General features: G+C 36.4%; 2 protein-coding genes across 3 annotated transcripts in view; one reads left to right on the top strand and one right to left on the bottom strand.

Annotated features, from left to right (window-relative positions):
- Fuss (SKI family transcriptional corepressor fussel) overlaps positions 1–7,165 on the bottom strand; it is a 126,102-nt gene extending 118,937 nt beyond the window's left edge. For both annotated transcript variants that reach the window (XM_076326472.1, XM_076326474.1), the window contains exons 1-2: positions 7,041–7,165; positions 6,345–6,485 (exon numbers count right to left, since the gene is read on the bottom strand). The gene's annotated coding sequence lies outside the window, so the exon portion shown is untranslated. The remainder of the gene's footprint in view (positions 1–6,344; positions 6,486–7,040) is intronic.
- A 217-nt stretch (positions 7,166–7,382) lies between these two features.
- Positions 7,383–16,224, top strand: LOC143154368 (putative cytochrome P450 6a13). The gene is made up of 5 exons (XM_076326475.1): positions 7,383–8,813; positions 10,501–11,074; positions 13,235–13,456; positions 13,941–14,192; positions 14,904–16,224. The coding sequence occupies exons 1-5, from the start codon at positions 8,466–8,468 to the stop codon at positions 15,068–15,070; spliced, it is 1,563 nt and encodes a 520-aa protein (XP_076182590.1). The 5' UTR covers positions 7,383–8,465; the 3' UTR covers positions 15,071–16,224.
- Positions 16,225–16,478: the final 254 nt, after the last annotated feature.

Raw genomic sequence — 16,478 nt, 5'->3', positions numbered from 1 at the left:
GTTCTTCCCTACCGCGAAACTTCCGGTCGGTTTCGTCTCGCGAAAACATTTCGCGAATCGTCTTTCTCGTTCTTTTTCAATTTCTCGAAACTTGGGTTAACAAGAGATAAGATAGTAATTCGTTCTTGGAAAAGTAACTGGTGTAATTGAACGAAAATTTCAATTTTGCATAGATATTAATTTATTCGATTTTCTGTTTTTAATAGAGCGTTTACAGCGATCCGAGTATCCTTTGGTAGACTTCAGAGGGTCATTTTGTGGAATATCCTTCAAACCGCTTGTCATCGTTATTTGAATATTGGAAATTGATCGAAATCTTCTTAACTTTGCTAAAATACAACGAAAAAGTTCTAGGAAGTTTTCAAGACGTGACGTTAAGTGTTTCGTTTAGTCCCACCTCGAGAGCACGATTGATTTTTCATTGAAAACCTGAATTTTCAGGTTTCATTGAATTTTCCGGATATAGTGTGTATTGGGTCGTTGGTAGATGAAATTTTGTATTTCTGTAACGTGGTTGTAGAGCGACTCTTTCGATCAAAATCAATATTAATATATTCCACGTATTTTTATCAACGAGATACAAGTGACATTTATTCCGTTGTTGTAAAAATCTGGTTTCTCGTAAACGGTGAATTCCTCGTTGACGTTTCTGATCGATGCGTTATTCTGGAATATTTGCTTCGTTGAGAAGCAATTCAAATGTTCGAAGAGGTCGTGATTAACAATGTTTAATACAGAAGAGTATAATATTAGGTATTTTAACGTAAACGTTCGGTGAAATAAAAAAACTCTGATGATTCCCTTGCCACCTCTTTCGAACTCTAAAACTTCGAGTCGATCTTTGAAAAAGATACAAAAAGATATCTTCGTTTATTTTTCGAAATCGAAAAATGCAAAAGGACGTTGAAAACATTTACGAAATGAAACTCGATTAAGAATCTTCGAAAAACAAAGCCGGAAACAGTATCGTAGAAACGACTTGTTCGCATCGAGACCGTTTAAATAGTTAAGTTCATGTTTAAATTCCGTACTCATCGACGATCGTCTTCGGCTCGGGATCGAACCTCGCCTTTTTTCTTCTTCCGACAAACATGTTTCGCCCGGTGCAAAATAAACGATCGTTTCGTAAAAAAAACTAGAAGAAGAGAAAGAAAAAAACACGATTCACGGTGCCTTCGTTAAAAGGTTAATACACTTATCGTTGCTGCAACTTTTTCTGATCGGTATCTACAGCTTCGAAACCGTGGTCGAGGCGAACCAAAAGATTCGGAATCCTGTCCGTGATCGATACATACACCTAAGCCCCGACGAAATTTTCTTCCTTCCATTTTTTCTTCTCTCCCTCCCTCCTCTCTCTCTCTCTCTCTCTCTCTCTCTCTTCGTAGCTCGCTCCCAGAGGCATTCTCGTATCGCTTATCATTACGAAGTTGCACGTATTTCGTCGGACGTATAACGGTGGATCGGTTATATAGAATCCTAACTGAATCTGTTCTCTCTGAGGATCTCTTCTCGTTGGCTCCCTTCCTCTTCTACTTGCCACCGCGCCACACCACGCAGCACCGTCTCCTCCTCGACCCTTTCGCGTTGTCTCGGTCGGTTCCACGTACACGGTCGTTCTCCCCTCTCAGTTGTTCCACCGGTCCACTCACCGTCTGTCTCGTTCGCACGTTTCCGGCAGCCCCACCCGTCCCTTCGGGCAACCAATCCTGAGTAAAGTTTGTTACACAACTCGGCGAACTTTCGAAAATGGTCTGCCTCCGCCAAGTAAGCTGTTCTTGGCTCCCTCGTTAGGTAGACTTTCCTCTTTGCCATGGGACTTGCCGGCAACCGCGCCGGACAAGATATACGCCTCGTTCTCCTCTCGCGACGGATACTTCGGTTTAGTTCTCGAGCGGTTTCGAGATCGTGTACGATGATTTACCTCGTACGAAGCGCGATTACGGTCATACTTTTTCTCTTCCGCGTCCACAGGGGGCGCTTCGTTGTCGCACCCTGTAATCGTAATCAACCGAGCCGAGAAGGTAGTTTCCAGTACCGTGAATCGCGTGGTACGCGACTTTTGATTTTACGCCAGGAAAGCTCCGTCTCCTTGTTCGAAGAGAGCGTGCGTCAGCAGTTTTCGACGAAGCAACTAGAGCCAAAGGGCTAACGAGACCGTGGAGATAACGCTGCTGGCCTTGAACGCGAGGTTCGTTCTGTCGATCCCTCTTCTTTTCTTTTTTTCACAAACGTCGTTCCACCGTTTCAAACTACACGTTTTTTGGGTCACGGTTCGACGAACCGAGCGATACGTTTCGCTATGGAACAACAGTGTTCCACGAAGCAACCAGAACCAAAGAACTCGCGAGAGTGTTCCTCGTCGGTTTGAGAACGATTGTCAGACTCTCGAACGCAGTTTCCACCGGTGAGGAACATTCTCGAGAAGCAACTCGCGACAGTTTTATCCTCAAGTGGACACGTAGCCTAACAGCTACGTATCCACGTCGAGCGATGGACTTCCACGCTTGCCCAATTTAGCCAATAGCAAGGCTACGTGTCCGGTTGAGGGTAAAATTGTCGCGAGTTGCTCTCGAGAGTGTTTCTCGTCGGTGGAGACTGCGTTTGAGAATAATCGGACTCTGAGACTCAGTTGTCAGACTCTTAAACGCAGTTTTCACTGGCGAGGAACACTCTCGAGAAGCAACCCGTGACAATTTTACTCTCATCTGGACACGTAGCCTAACAATGTATTGTTTCGAGGCGTCACCGTCGCGTCACGACCAATGCGAGTAAACTATTCCCTTTCATCTGTGATCTTTTTAGCTCGTAGGACAACAGTCACCTTCTCGTGAGTAAATAATATTGTCTGTTCGCGACAAGAAGGCAAACGAGTGTTTACATCCCCACTCCAGTGCACAATCTACCTGTGCACGACCAATATGGCGAACAACGTGCTAGAACCCAAAGTATATGTGACATTAGGCGTGATCACTCTACCAATTGGACCTGCATACCTGCCAGGATTCTTCTTACGAGCGATGGACGGTATTTACTCTTAAATGCTATCAATCAAATCCAGTTGATCCCCTAGAATTACGTGAGACACAACTTCTAACAAGCTTAGGTTAAGTTAGGACCCAAGACATGGTTATTCCCAGGTTTGCACGAAGAAACGAGAAACAAAGGACAATGTAACGATTTGGAGGAAGGAAGCTTGCTCGGTGACCCAGATGATTATGACCAAAGTGCAACATTTACTTAAATTTCAAGTACGGCATTGGAATTTTTACTACCGAAGTCTAACTTTAACCGACGTGATCCCGATCAGCTCACTCGTTCGACGAAGGAGGAGAAAAATGAGAAGCAATGGCAACTTCGAGGGAGTCATCAATATTAGCGATCTTTGCCGAAAATAAAAATATTTCTACGGCACCGCAACAAGAGAAAAAATAAAGAGAAACCACCACCTTTATCGAGAAAATCGTTCGTCGAGTCGATAGTAAGGCAAACATGCGTTTGAAAAGTATAAAAGAGTCAGACGAGTGTCTCCTTATACGCAAAGATGGTGTACAAGGGTGATAAAACGTCTATATTAATGAACGAATTAAAAAGTCAAGTCAATTAATTACTTTCGATAGTGGAAAAATGATTCTTTATTAGTCTCAATAGCATCCACTGTTGAAAGAGGAATAACCACTATTTATGGTTTATATCGTAGTGATCAAGAATATATTTGAACTGTGAGAAAACGTTTCACTTTAAAAAATAATTTTCAAGAAAGCATTCCTCTTAGAAATTTAATTATGCTACTTAATAAATCGGAAGGTTTAATTATTAGAGAACGTGTAAAGAAAATAAACTCTTAAGTGGAAAGTTAACTATTTGCGGTCGAAGGATTAATTGAATTGTTTTTAAATTATGAAATAGCATGAAATTATGAAGTGGCAAACAGACGAGATTTTTATGTATAATTTTCTACACACTTCCAAAACGTAGTCAGAATCACTGAAAAAAATTCGAACAAATTTCACGAACGATCGATAGAATTACCTAACAATATTAATATTCCGTACAAATAAAAAAGAAAACTACATAAAGTTACGATAAATTTTGACGGTGGAGCGCAAGAAACGCGCATTCGAAGCTTTTAAAGCTATTTTTAATCCACATCTTAATACCACTCTAATTGCAGATTTCGATGTGCAGGATGTTCGTGGAAATGTGCCGTGTAGGACGATGCGAAAATGTTTTTGTGTAATAATAAAGAGCAAAGCCGGTCCGTTGTGTACAAAGAAATACCTCGCGAAAGCCGGAGTCGACCGACTCATCAAGATAATCATGACTGCTTGCCATTAGCTAGTTCCTTTAACCGATGCGTCCATTAACATAAGTATCAGATAGATGCGTTAAGCGCGTCCGCAGTTGCTTTCGCGCCCGGTGCATTATGGAAATTACGCTTTGATGTGCAGAACACGGGCTGATCTTCTTGTGTGATACTTTCTAATTTTATTAATTACCCCTGCGCCTACAAATTCCCATAGCGATATACCGTTCTGTAAGGAAAACAGATCTGGTATCGTGCGAATGATAGAGATTTTTATTCATGCGCGTACAAATAGAAGTTAGGTGTTTTCGTGTGTTACTGATAATAGTACCGTTTGAACAGAACATTCCCATTACTTTTGAATATCTATGCTGCCATCTATCGGTATGAACGAAACTTTATTCGGTGAACTTTCAGATAGTAATAATAAAGTGGTATTATACCGTAAGAAATATTTTGAGATTGAGAGAAATAAATCAAGTGTTAATATTGAAAGGAATATTTTGTATTTAGTGTAATAGTATTTTTACTTCGAGTCTAATTTATTTGGCGTACTAGAGTTTTCAAAGTAATGCTTTTATTAGTGAGGAATAATGCAAAGTATATAATCCTTTGATTATTTAAAATACTTCTAATAATTATTAAACAATTGTCTTGGAGACACGTATAATGTTAGTTTATATTTATACGAATATTAGAAAGTATCGAATTGAACAGATAAAGCAGGCTACAACATTATCGAATGTCTCTTGATATGCCCTTTCCCTAATAGCTTTTAGTTTAAGTACTATAGTACTAAGTCTTTTTGTCGAAGCATAGAATAGTTTTAACTTTGAAAATATTTTTAATTTTGTGTTGTTAAAATGTTCATCGTTTTATTCGCAACAATGAATGGAACTAATTGTTACAATATTTTCTAAGACCGATAGATTTGATTGAACAACATTGTATAGAGATAAATTTTCTACGTTTACTACATTATCGACTTCGATAGAACAGTTGAATATATGTAGTACATAGAATCACTATTTCTAAACGAAGAGGTCGCTCTAGAACTATTGATATATTACGAGATCGGTATTTCAGATCGCTGTTTGACATGTTTGACACATTTATCGATTAAATGTTATGTCATTACCTACCGTTATAAATCTATTCTATACCTCGTGTGTGTTTATGCCAACTTTTATAAACTATTTAATATACTTTATATCTCATCAGTGTTTATATTTGCTTTATAATGTCATATCGATTCATTGTACCTGTTGTAGCTAAAATAATAATTGTTACTAAAATAATTATTTTAATAAAGTGTTGTTAATTATACTCAATATTCAAATTGCATCAAACTCGCAAGATGGAATACTTAAAACAGTATTTTTATTCAAAATTAGAGTCACTTAATTATCTGTTATCGGTATATAGTTACTCGGAAAGCGACATTCAAAGATGAGAACTTAATACAAATATAAGATAATCAATTGAAATCTATATAAACAAATATTTCACATATTCACGCTGTACACGAGTGCAGCCGTGCATTACTTTTAATCAATCCATTATCAAGCTTATCGAAAGTGCGTACTTTGATAACCTCTGTTACAATCGAACACTAACTCGTCATGCTCTTGATTTTATCCTCATACGTGACCGATAACTTCGCGTATACATATCTCGCATACCCCACACAATGTGTCATAATTAATACGAATTTTTTTTGTAATTTTAACCACGCAAATGAAAATGGCGTAAACTTTTTCAATTTTAAGCAATTTTAAGAAACCTCGAACTTGATAAAATCGAAATATTCATCTTTATATTGTTATCCTATTCAATTTATTCTAAAAAATGCTAAATTATGATAATATATATTTTCAAATATTGAACCGTACTTAAAAATCAGAAAAATCTTATTTTTTTTGTAAACATTCATAGATTGCAACGGGCAACAAAAAGTTGTACTTGTCATTTTTGTATTAAAAGATAAATTTGATATAATACAAAATCTAAAGGAACACGCTGCGAAAAAAGAAAACGATACCTGCATTGTTTTGGTTAGCTGAGCTTGTATTTTTCTGGTAACCTAGCTTGTGCATCATAAAGAGGGACAGGTAGGAGAAAGGCACGCAGGATAAAGTTGAACTAGGTCCCTCTGCTCTGCTATCTGTTTTCATCTAAAAACCTAGGAAAGAGAGATCAGACTAGCAGTAAAAGTAAGATCTATTTTCATTTGCAACGATTTCGCCAATGTAAATTATGCGTTATCCACGTATACGATATAGTACAACGTTCTGGAATTTCTTACAAGACTTACAAGATTTTACCACATGAAGGATATGTTTCACAATTTCACATCAATTACGAAACTCGCAGTTATTTGCATCAACTACCCTTTCACTGGTTATGACAACCTACACAACTAATAAAATACTAAAAAAGGAGTGAAACTATCGTACGATAAATTACCACACATTGAAATACATTCCTACATTAAGATGCTAATACAGTACGTTACTAGAACGTTAAAAGACGAATTACCAATACACAAAAATAGTAAGATAACAGAATAACGAAAATAATAATATATAAAAATACTAAAGAAATAATTATTGAAGAATAATAATAATTCTCTTATATAAATTATTACCGACCCGTTGAATCGATAAGAGTGACGAGCAAAAAGTCGCACGCGAATCTAAAGATGCAACGGTATCGAAAATTGGAAACGGGTATTTACGTGTAAATAATGAGGATCGGAGCAGTTGATTGGGCCTAGTGCCTTGATAAATCTCCCGGTAATTATCGAGTGAGGGAAGGAGAATCTCTGGAAGATAAACGAGTGGTTCTCGATCGGAACACAAATTCGAACACAAACTCGAATCGGAGAGCAGAAGCACAAGGTCTCTATAAATGCGTGCATGTGTATACATATGTACATGATTTCCAGTCGGTGGGAGGTTAGCCTTTCGTTCAGAACGATACGCGTTGCGTATACGGGACGTTTTTTCCCCTCCTCCTTCCTTTCTTTCCCACCTCTTCCTCTTCCTCTCTTCTTGTTGTCCCCAAACTCGTGCAGTATGTTCTTGGTATGCTAAGCCTCTGCTGGTACTTTGCACTCGTCTATTTACGACATTCGAGTGATAATTGCTCCATGTGACTGGAACTAGTGTCCGCGAATAATAAAATTCGTTCGATGATCAAATAGAACGATGTCACGCAAAACGAACGAAAGTGTGGGATTAAATAATGTAACGCGACTCGCCGAGAATTAAAAGTTTCAAGAAATAACGAAACATCGAGTGTCTGGAAAAGAGTTTTGGCAACGTGATCGACGCGTAAAGGAATCTTTGGAATACTTTTCACGGATATTCATTCAATTAAGATTGAAAATATCTCACTGCAACGAGATGTTAGAAAGTGCACTTCTATACTTTACGGATCGTAAAGTAACAGAAAGTGAATATTAAAGTAGACGTAAAGGCATTTTGAAGCTTTCTCGTTAAAATTTTGCTCGCTGTACTAATTCGTTTAATTGTCAAACAGTGTTGGTGCAGTATTTTCGCGTTCTTTGTAATATTTCACACACGAAAGCACGTGTTCAGTGTTTTCCAGATATCTAACCGATGCAACTATGCACAAAAGTGCAAAACGATGAATAAAACGTTAAATATTTGGAAATGAAACGCGACTCGTTAAAACACACGATTTACAAGCAACTTAACAGGTCAGTTAGCATTCCAACGCTGAAATCAGTGACCCGATAATCACGTGCGATCGAAACGTCAGTAGACGCGTAAACACGGGAAGAGTGCACGCGGTTGGGACATTTCACTCGGTGAAACGAGTGAATGCAAACATAACGCTCATGAGTCAGACGCTCGTGTCGGGCAGGTGCATATACGCGTATAAACAGTTTCAAGGATTCAATCGAAATATCGTGCTACGTAATTTGAGTGTCACTCCCACAAAGGATCCTTTTGTTTTACAACTACCGTCGATCGCGCGGCGATAACATTGAACCGATATCCGGTGCACACTTAGTGCGCGGTATTCTGCCAGGACGCATCGTATCATGTATAATCGTTGACATTGAAAAATAAAAAAGATCGTGAACCAATATAAATAAATTGACGTAGAAACGTTCGCGTTCGCATTATTAAAAATGTGGGGTGTGTTGAGAGAATTTTTGGAACAGTTCCTCTTACTGGGGCTGCTCTTGGTGATTCTTTATTGCTTCTTCACTTCGACTTTCAATTTTTGGGAGACTCGAGGAGTGCCGTTTCGAAAACCAACGCCATTATTCGGCAATTTCGCACCCATGTTACTGTTTCGAAAGTCTCTACCGGAAGGTATCCAGGAGATGTACGAATGGTTCAAAGATGAAAGATTTTTCGGGGCGTTCCGTGTGAGATTACCAGTGCTAATTCTACGAGAACCGGACCTAATCAAGAATATTTGTGTGAAAAATTTCGCTTGCTTTTCGAATCGTGGTATACCGGTGAATGTCCAGGTAATTTTATTGCGAGTATAAATTTAGTTAAAAATAAGTTCCAACACCGAACGAGAAGTCGTAATCCGAACAAGTTCTTTTCGAATGGGACCGGTCTCAAATTGGGGGGGAATCGACGAGTAAAATTACAAACCCGTATTTTATAGACTTGTTTAATGCAGTTTCGTATAGCGCGATATTGTGCAGCGTTGGTTTGTGTAACACGGACTCGTACAGTGCAGTTCTTACCACGAACTCGTACAACACGGATTAATTAGTATTAATTTAATAGAGGATTATTTTATATAATATTATTTTATACAATATTAATTAGTATTAATTTAGTAGAGCATTATTTTACACAACTATTTTATAAAATATTGACTCGTATAACGCGATTTCCTATAGCACAATCAAAAATTGCGATAATATTTGTACAACGCGACCTATCGCATTCACATATCGCGATACGCACCACGCGGTTTCAAGTAACACAGGAATTCGTGTCACATTTGAAGTACTGATTAATTGTTAGAGCCATTCGTTGTATCAAATATTTCTGATATAAATATAAATTCGTCTGTAGACGTAGTAAAAATAGTTTCTAATATTTACGGCTCGTCAAAGTGATTACAGCGGAGTCGACAAAAGAATTGGCTCTGCGAAAACTTTCACTATATCGGTACAAACAAAAATGACCGCCAAGGACACTTGCCAGACTATGAATCACAGCAATGTATAAGTTTATGACACGCACTTTTATACAGTTTGCAGTTCTTTCAAATACAAAGATGGAGTGGTGTAAATGAGAAATAAACGCGTTGAGATGTTAGCGAAACGGTGCAACACAGATCGTAAAATTTGAATAACAAATGACTAATAAGAAAATGCGTTCGTTCGATTTGACGGTCAGTTATTTTTTATATTACATTCAAAATAAAAAGTACATTATTTGTAAATAACAAATAATAAATAATTAGTAACGAATAATTCTATTGAAAATTTGTGTAAAACAAGAGTTTCCAAATAAAATTTTCCACGCAACTTTTGTTGTACACATTTTTGCTAAAAAGAGTCACGGTGAGCAAGATATTGTATATTTTAGAGTTGGCATAATTTCGCCACGAGGCAAAAATGTTGTCTAGCATTCTTGAAATCAAGTTATTCGATAAATATGCTCCAAATTTCATCATATTCGCTCCAGTTTTACATTCATAAAGTTCTCTGACATTTTAACGTCTATGTTATTCTGGACCGAGTATGTTTTATGTAAACCGTAAAACCTCGATACTTGCACGCGAACCTTGACCGTTCCATTGCATCGATAAATTTAAGGGACGGTCACTTAGCAACAAGTGTAGTACCGTATCTTTCGTCTGAAATAAATACAGATTATTGGTAAAAGACACGAGAAATCAAGTATGAGTCATAAAGAGAAATTGTGTAATATTCGATGACCAGCCATCTGTTTTATCATTTTGTTGATACTCACCCTGTCTCGCCAAAAGGTATTTCTATCGAACAGTTGGAATCTTCAAAAATCTACCAAAACCACACCTTAATATTCAACTCGAATTCTATTCAAACGGAATGCAAGTTATTTCGTTCCAAAAGTTTCAAATCTTTCCATTCGACTCTAGCCCATTACTATTATAAAAAAACGCGTTCAATATCGAAATTATCGAATCGTATCTTTGTCTTCTATTAGGACCCACTGTCCGGTCATTTGTTCAACTTGGAGGGAAAGAAATGGAAGAGTCTCAGGTCGAAGCTGACCCCAGCCTTCTCCTCTGGCAAACTGAAGAGGATGTTCTATCTCTTGGCGGAGTGCAGCGAGGAGTTTCAAAAATTAATCGACGCCTCTTCCGAAGCTGATAAGCCGTTCGAGGTCCGCGAGTTGGCGGCGAAATTTACAATAGACGTCATTGGTAGCTGCGCGTTTGGCATACAAATAAATGCGCTCACCGACGAGGAATCCAATTTCCATAGGGCAGCGAAGAAATTCTCAAGGCCGAGTTACAAGGCCACGTTATGGAGGATGCTCAGAACCGCCATGCCGAGATTGTACAAACTTTTAGGTGTCCAGGTGATCGATCCCGGTGTGACAAAGTTCTTCAAAGATGTCGTGTCGCAGATGATCAGCCAACGAGAGGAGCACGGTATCAAGAGGCACGACTTCATGGATTTATTGATCGAATTGAAGAATAAGGGCACCCTGGAGAACGATTCGGGAAACGGGCTTATCTCTAACGACGAGGACGCGGAAACAACCGAGGAGATAGGTAAATAAAGTCAACTTAGAATAAATCTAGCGCGAATTGCTCTTGAGAATGTTTGTCATCAGTGGAAAATGCGTTTGAGGGTAATTGGAAAATGCGTTTGAGGGTGATTGTCAAACTCTCAAATGCAATTTGACGTAGTTTCAGGCTACGTGTCTATTTGAGAATAAATCTATAGCAAATTGCTCTCGAGAATGTTTCTCACCAGTAGAGAATGCGTTTGAGGGTGTTTGTCAAACTCTCGAATGCAGTTTGTCGTAGTTTCAGGCTACGTGTCTATTTGAGAATAAATCTATTGTGCTCTCAAGAATGTTTCTCACCAGTAGAGAATGCGTTTGAGGGTGTTTGTCAAACCCTCGAATGCAGTTTCCACTGTTAAGGAACACTCTCGAGACTAACTCGCGACAATGAGTTATGGTTCAGGTCGAGCAAGAAAAGCACGACGTTGCATCAGTTTTGTGAAAGCGTAGAAACGGGACAAACTCGCTTTACAAGTGTGTTAGCCCCTATAGGTTAAATAGATTACATGGTACAAAGATAAATCGTACGCGTCACAGGAGAAACGTTATCGTTGTACGTAATATGGGGGCTTGGTCTACACCTACAACCATTATTATTCATACATCACGGTACAGTACAATAACCCCTGCGCAGGTTACAACAGATTTGCCTTCGTAGGTTGCAACGAAGTTATCCCCATCACTTCCTGCGGCCGTCGCTTGTTATGCGACTAACCGTGACACTGCAATTAATTATCGAGCATAAAATGTATCAATGCTAAAAGCAGCAGTATCTTTTACTGGATAAGCTTGAAAGCAAATTCGTAAGGGAATGTCAAAATATTTAGAAAAATATTGAATCGTTGAATTCACTTACAAACTTGCTATCGATAGTTTTGAAATACCCTGTATTATACGTAAAATATCACAGTCAACGAATAGACAGAAGAAATAAACATAAAATACTGCGTCGGTAATAGCTTATATAATTTTCGAACAACTCAATTATATCAATCGGAGAATGTTACATAATTGATAACTGTCTTCAGTCAATATATGTACCTACGAGTTATTCATTGCATGTTCGGCGTAAATACGATACGCAGCAGTAAATGGTACAGTTCTGTTACAAATTAATCAAGATAAAATTGACAGTAAGTACTTCATTCGTAGCTACCCCAAGACCTCTGTGACTGCAGTGAAACCATGCATAACAATAATGAAATCGTTTCATTAATTTCACTCAAAGAACTCATTCTTGATTTATACTTCAAATTTATTTATCCGCGTAGAATTTATTCGTAACTTATGTGCAAACAAGTAAATATTATATAAGTTAAAGAGAACTGTATAATTTTCAAGATAATTTTCTCGATCTGTTCTTTAAATGGAAATTAATTTTTATTCTAAAATAAAAGTTACGTATTGAAAGAATCTCGACCAATGAGTTTGAATATTTGCTTAAAGTTTTTTTATTTAGAAAATTACATCTAAGAAAGACGACTTAAACGGTATAAATATTTTAAGCCTTTAAACTATACAATATTTGTTTGGAACAACATGCATTGAAATCAAAATTTATTAGGATTTTAATTACGTGTTCCACTTTGCATTTAATATCACCGAATTTTTACTAAATGTGTAGTTAATTCGTATATTATGAATTTATGAGTAACCTTCGAGCTATTAATTATCTTATTTGAGTACATGACTCGTCAATTATTTCGGGTAGCGTATTTCTTACTCGACTCAACTCACTGGTCAAATGTCAATAGTTTGCATATACAACGGTTACTAATATCATCAAACTTATCAGACAGCATGCTAACAATATAATAAACGCGTAATTATAAATCTCTGTTTACAGAGATAAAAATTAATGTATCGCGCATAACCAAACGAAAAAAAGTAAAACCGATACCTTACGTCGTTTGTGCTTAAATTGAGAATGACACACGTTTAACAAACGCGTAAATAAACTGTAGCCATTAAAATTATTAACAAACACGTTTCCATGATTATAATATAGTTAGATACGTTCAATTGATTCCATTTTATAAATATTTCGGTTTTCAATGACCGATTAAAGATCTCAAAATTAGAATCGTTTCTTTTGTCGGATTGATATTTAATGATTTTATCGCATATGCACTATTATTTATAGAACTGGACGAGAACACTATTGCTGCCCAAGCATTTGTGTTTTTCGCTGCTGGTTACGAAACTTCTTCGAACACCATTGCATTTTGCCTTCACGAGCTAGCGTTGAATGCTGAAATTCAAGAAAAAACGAGACGCGATATTTACAATGCCATTGACAACAGGAGTGGCAAATTAACATACGATGCTGTCCAGGACATGAAGTACCTCGATATGGTGATCGCAGGTAAAATCAACATTCTTATTCGTGAACTATACCCATTAAAATTATTATTACGCGTTTTTAAGCGAAATATTGTTATTTATTAACAGATGAACGTCCTTTGATGTAAACGTAAGAGAATCTAACCGAAGTATTTAATAAATTTATTTGTTACACGTATCTGTGTAGCGAATTACTAAATAGTATAACGCAGGATGTTAAAATTACTCTTAGAGAAAAATTATTAGATGAAAAAATATAATTGTCCCTTTTATTTAAATTAAAACAAATATACAGATACTAAGTCATCTTGAAATCTTGAAAATTGTGATTGTGAAAAAGAATATGATGCACATCGTACTATATGTTATAATTATGTCTGTTCTTTTGCATCGCTTTATAAGGACGAGGATATTTCGAATTCCAAATTGATTTGCTCTGTGCCAAGACACAGACTACAGGGTCGTTATTGAAAGAAAATTATTTTTTTTTTTCAAAAACCTTTCAGAAACGCTCAGAAAGTATCCACCGGCTTCGCTCCTTTCACGAAGATGCGAATATCAGTATCAAATACCGAATACAAAAGTCGAATTACCAGCAGGTATGCGGGTAATCATACCAATCTATGGTCTTCACCATGATCCGGATTATTATCCGAATCCCTCAACATTCGATCCTGAGAGATTTACAGAAGAGAATAAACGAACGAGGCATCCGTACACGTATCTTCCGTTTGGAGAGGGACCACGAAATTGCATTGGTAATTTTTTTATTACAATTAAATCGCAAAAAGAATAACTTTAATTTTACTATCCCAAAGGCACAACGTAGTAGTTTCATTCTACTTAATTAGAACTTCGTTAGTAACGCAGTTAGTGTTACTGTTATCGTTGAAATTAAAATTAATAAGATTTAAAGTGGTTGCCAGAAATATGAGTTAATATTACATATATTGGATTTATATATATGTACTAGAAAAGTGCTACGGTATCGTGTACATAATAAACACTGAAATACAAATTAGAAACTTGAGATCTCCCGATGCAATCCTGTACTGTATCTCGTGTAACGTTGTCACAAAGAAACAAGTGTAAATGAAGGTAATTCAAATATGGTGTTAAAGAAGTAACTAGATAAGTGGTTCTATGACCAATAGAGTCAGTCAATATTATTTCCCTATTTACACGTACGTATGTACACATTACTTATTCCAAAGTTTCAAAGTTTTGAAAATATATATCATTTTTGTATTTTTTTTTTTTCTTTTTTAGAATACTGTATTTTATAATATTGCTGCGATTCAGTTACGAGTTGGACGAATAATTGGAAAAATTGATCCACTTTGACATAACATTGTTTGTTACGATTCGATCGAAAACTGTTACCAACGATCCATTCTCGAAGATCAACTTATGACACGCCGTCACATCGATCACACTGATATAATTAAACGTTTGTATCTTTTCCTTAGGAATGCGATTCGCGCTCTTGCAAACCAAGGTAGGAATAATATCGTTTCTAAGACGACATCGAGTGGAGATTTGTGAAAAGACGAGCATCCCGCTTAAATTTAGCAGACGAAGTCTTGTGACTACGAGCGAAAATGGATTCTGGCTGAAAATCGTGCAAACTACTTAAATTTGTGAATTGTATTCGATACGAGAAGAATGGACAACTTTTAGTATAGAAATATCAGCAATGAAGTTTATTGTGTACTTATCATCGGTACGATCAGTGATTAATTCTTAATATTGACTTTTCGTTCTATTTTGTATTTGTACACTAAAATGCAAAAGTTCAATACATTGAAAACTATTTATTCATAATTATTAACAGCGATATCATACTTAAATGTTTTTGCGAGATTTAAACTCAACATTATTTTACAAATTTTATTAAGTTCATCGCTTCTCTGATTTTAGTCATTTATCTTCGATTTTGGATTAAGGATAGTAAACTTGTTGCAGAACATTCTTACAAATATCTCTAAATTTTGTAACACGAAAAGATGCAACCATACATTTCGGATATCTTTCAGATTATCACAAGTAGCAAATTTTGTTTACTATTTATTACACGATACGTTATTTTATAGCAAGAGAACAATTGATTATGATATTCTGCTAATAAAAATTTTCATGCAAGTTAACAATAACAAGTAATGTGGATACCTCTGTACAAGGTACTCGTATTCTAGATGTTCTTAAATAAATGTACTTCTATTTAGTGCTTTTGCACCGTGTTTTGTGAAAATAATTCGCATTTGTTGTTACACAAATGAAACATTTATATTTTTGTAAACATTTTATATGTTCTACATCAAGAGTTACAGTAGTGCCCACTTTAACGTCTGTTATTATTCTCCCCCCTTCATTCTTTGAAGTCAAACGGCTTCAAGCGACGAACGTAAGTTAACGCCGATCGTTATCGATACATTGTATATACTTACATACATATGTATGTTGAATCGTTGGATTGTCAATTTCGAGTGAGCCGATCGTGAAATATAAGAGAATATAAGTTGACGTTTGAATATACCAATACGCGCCAGCGATTGTATTCCACTCGCACTCGTCCTCTTTCCTTGTCTCGGTTAAATTCATAGAATTCACCTCCTTGTGTAAATGTCCGAACTCTTAAAGCGGGCACGACTGTATTATAATGTACTTGATGAAATAAACATTTTACAAATAAAAGATATGTGATATTATCTACATATTTTAATAAAGTTATAGGTAATTGTATAATTTACAATCTTCAATACAATGAATAAACTTAATATATAATTTTAATTTTACTTGTTTACACTATTTATATCTCATTTGTATAAATCGATGAGCAGTATCTTACAAACACGTTATGTACTGTACCTTTACCTAGCGTGATTAAACATATTTATACAGAACTTACGGATCTTGTATAAAGAAATACTTCTTTTTAAGCATTTAGTTTTTAAATGAGTTTTTATACTTTAAACATTGTGCAATTAGAAATTGAAATATAATTTATAACATCTCAAAGGCTGTATTTTATTAGACTATAAGGG

This window comes from Ptiloglossa arizonensis, chromosome 14, assembly GCF_051014685.1.
Source record: "Ptiloglossa arizonensis isolate GNS036 chromosome 14, iyPtiAriz1_principal, whole genome shotgun sequence".
In the NCBI taxonomy this organism is placed as follows: domain Eukaryota; kingdom Metazoa; phylum Arthropoda; class Insecta; order Hymenoptera; family Colletidae; genus Ptiloglossa; species Ptiloglossa arizonensis.
Note: the sequence above shows the minus strand (reverse complement) of the source record. Positions and strands in the feature narration are given on the sequence as shown.

Coding starts and splice junctions, on each gene's coding strand:
- LOC143154368 (XM_076326475.1), top strand. CDS start 8,466: ATGTGGGGTGTGTTGAGAGAATTTTTGGAACAGTTCCTCTTACTGGGG. Junction 8,814..10,500: donor GTATACCGGTGAATGTCCAG/GTAATTTTATTG, acceptor GTCTTCTATTAG/GACCCACTGTCCGGTCATTT. Junction 11,075..13,234: donor GGAAACAACCGAGGAGATAG/GTAAATAAAGTC, acceptor TATTATTTATAG/AACTGGACGAGAACACTATT.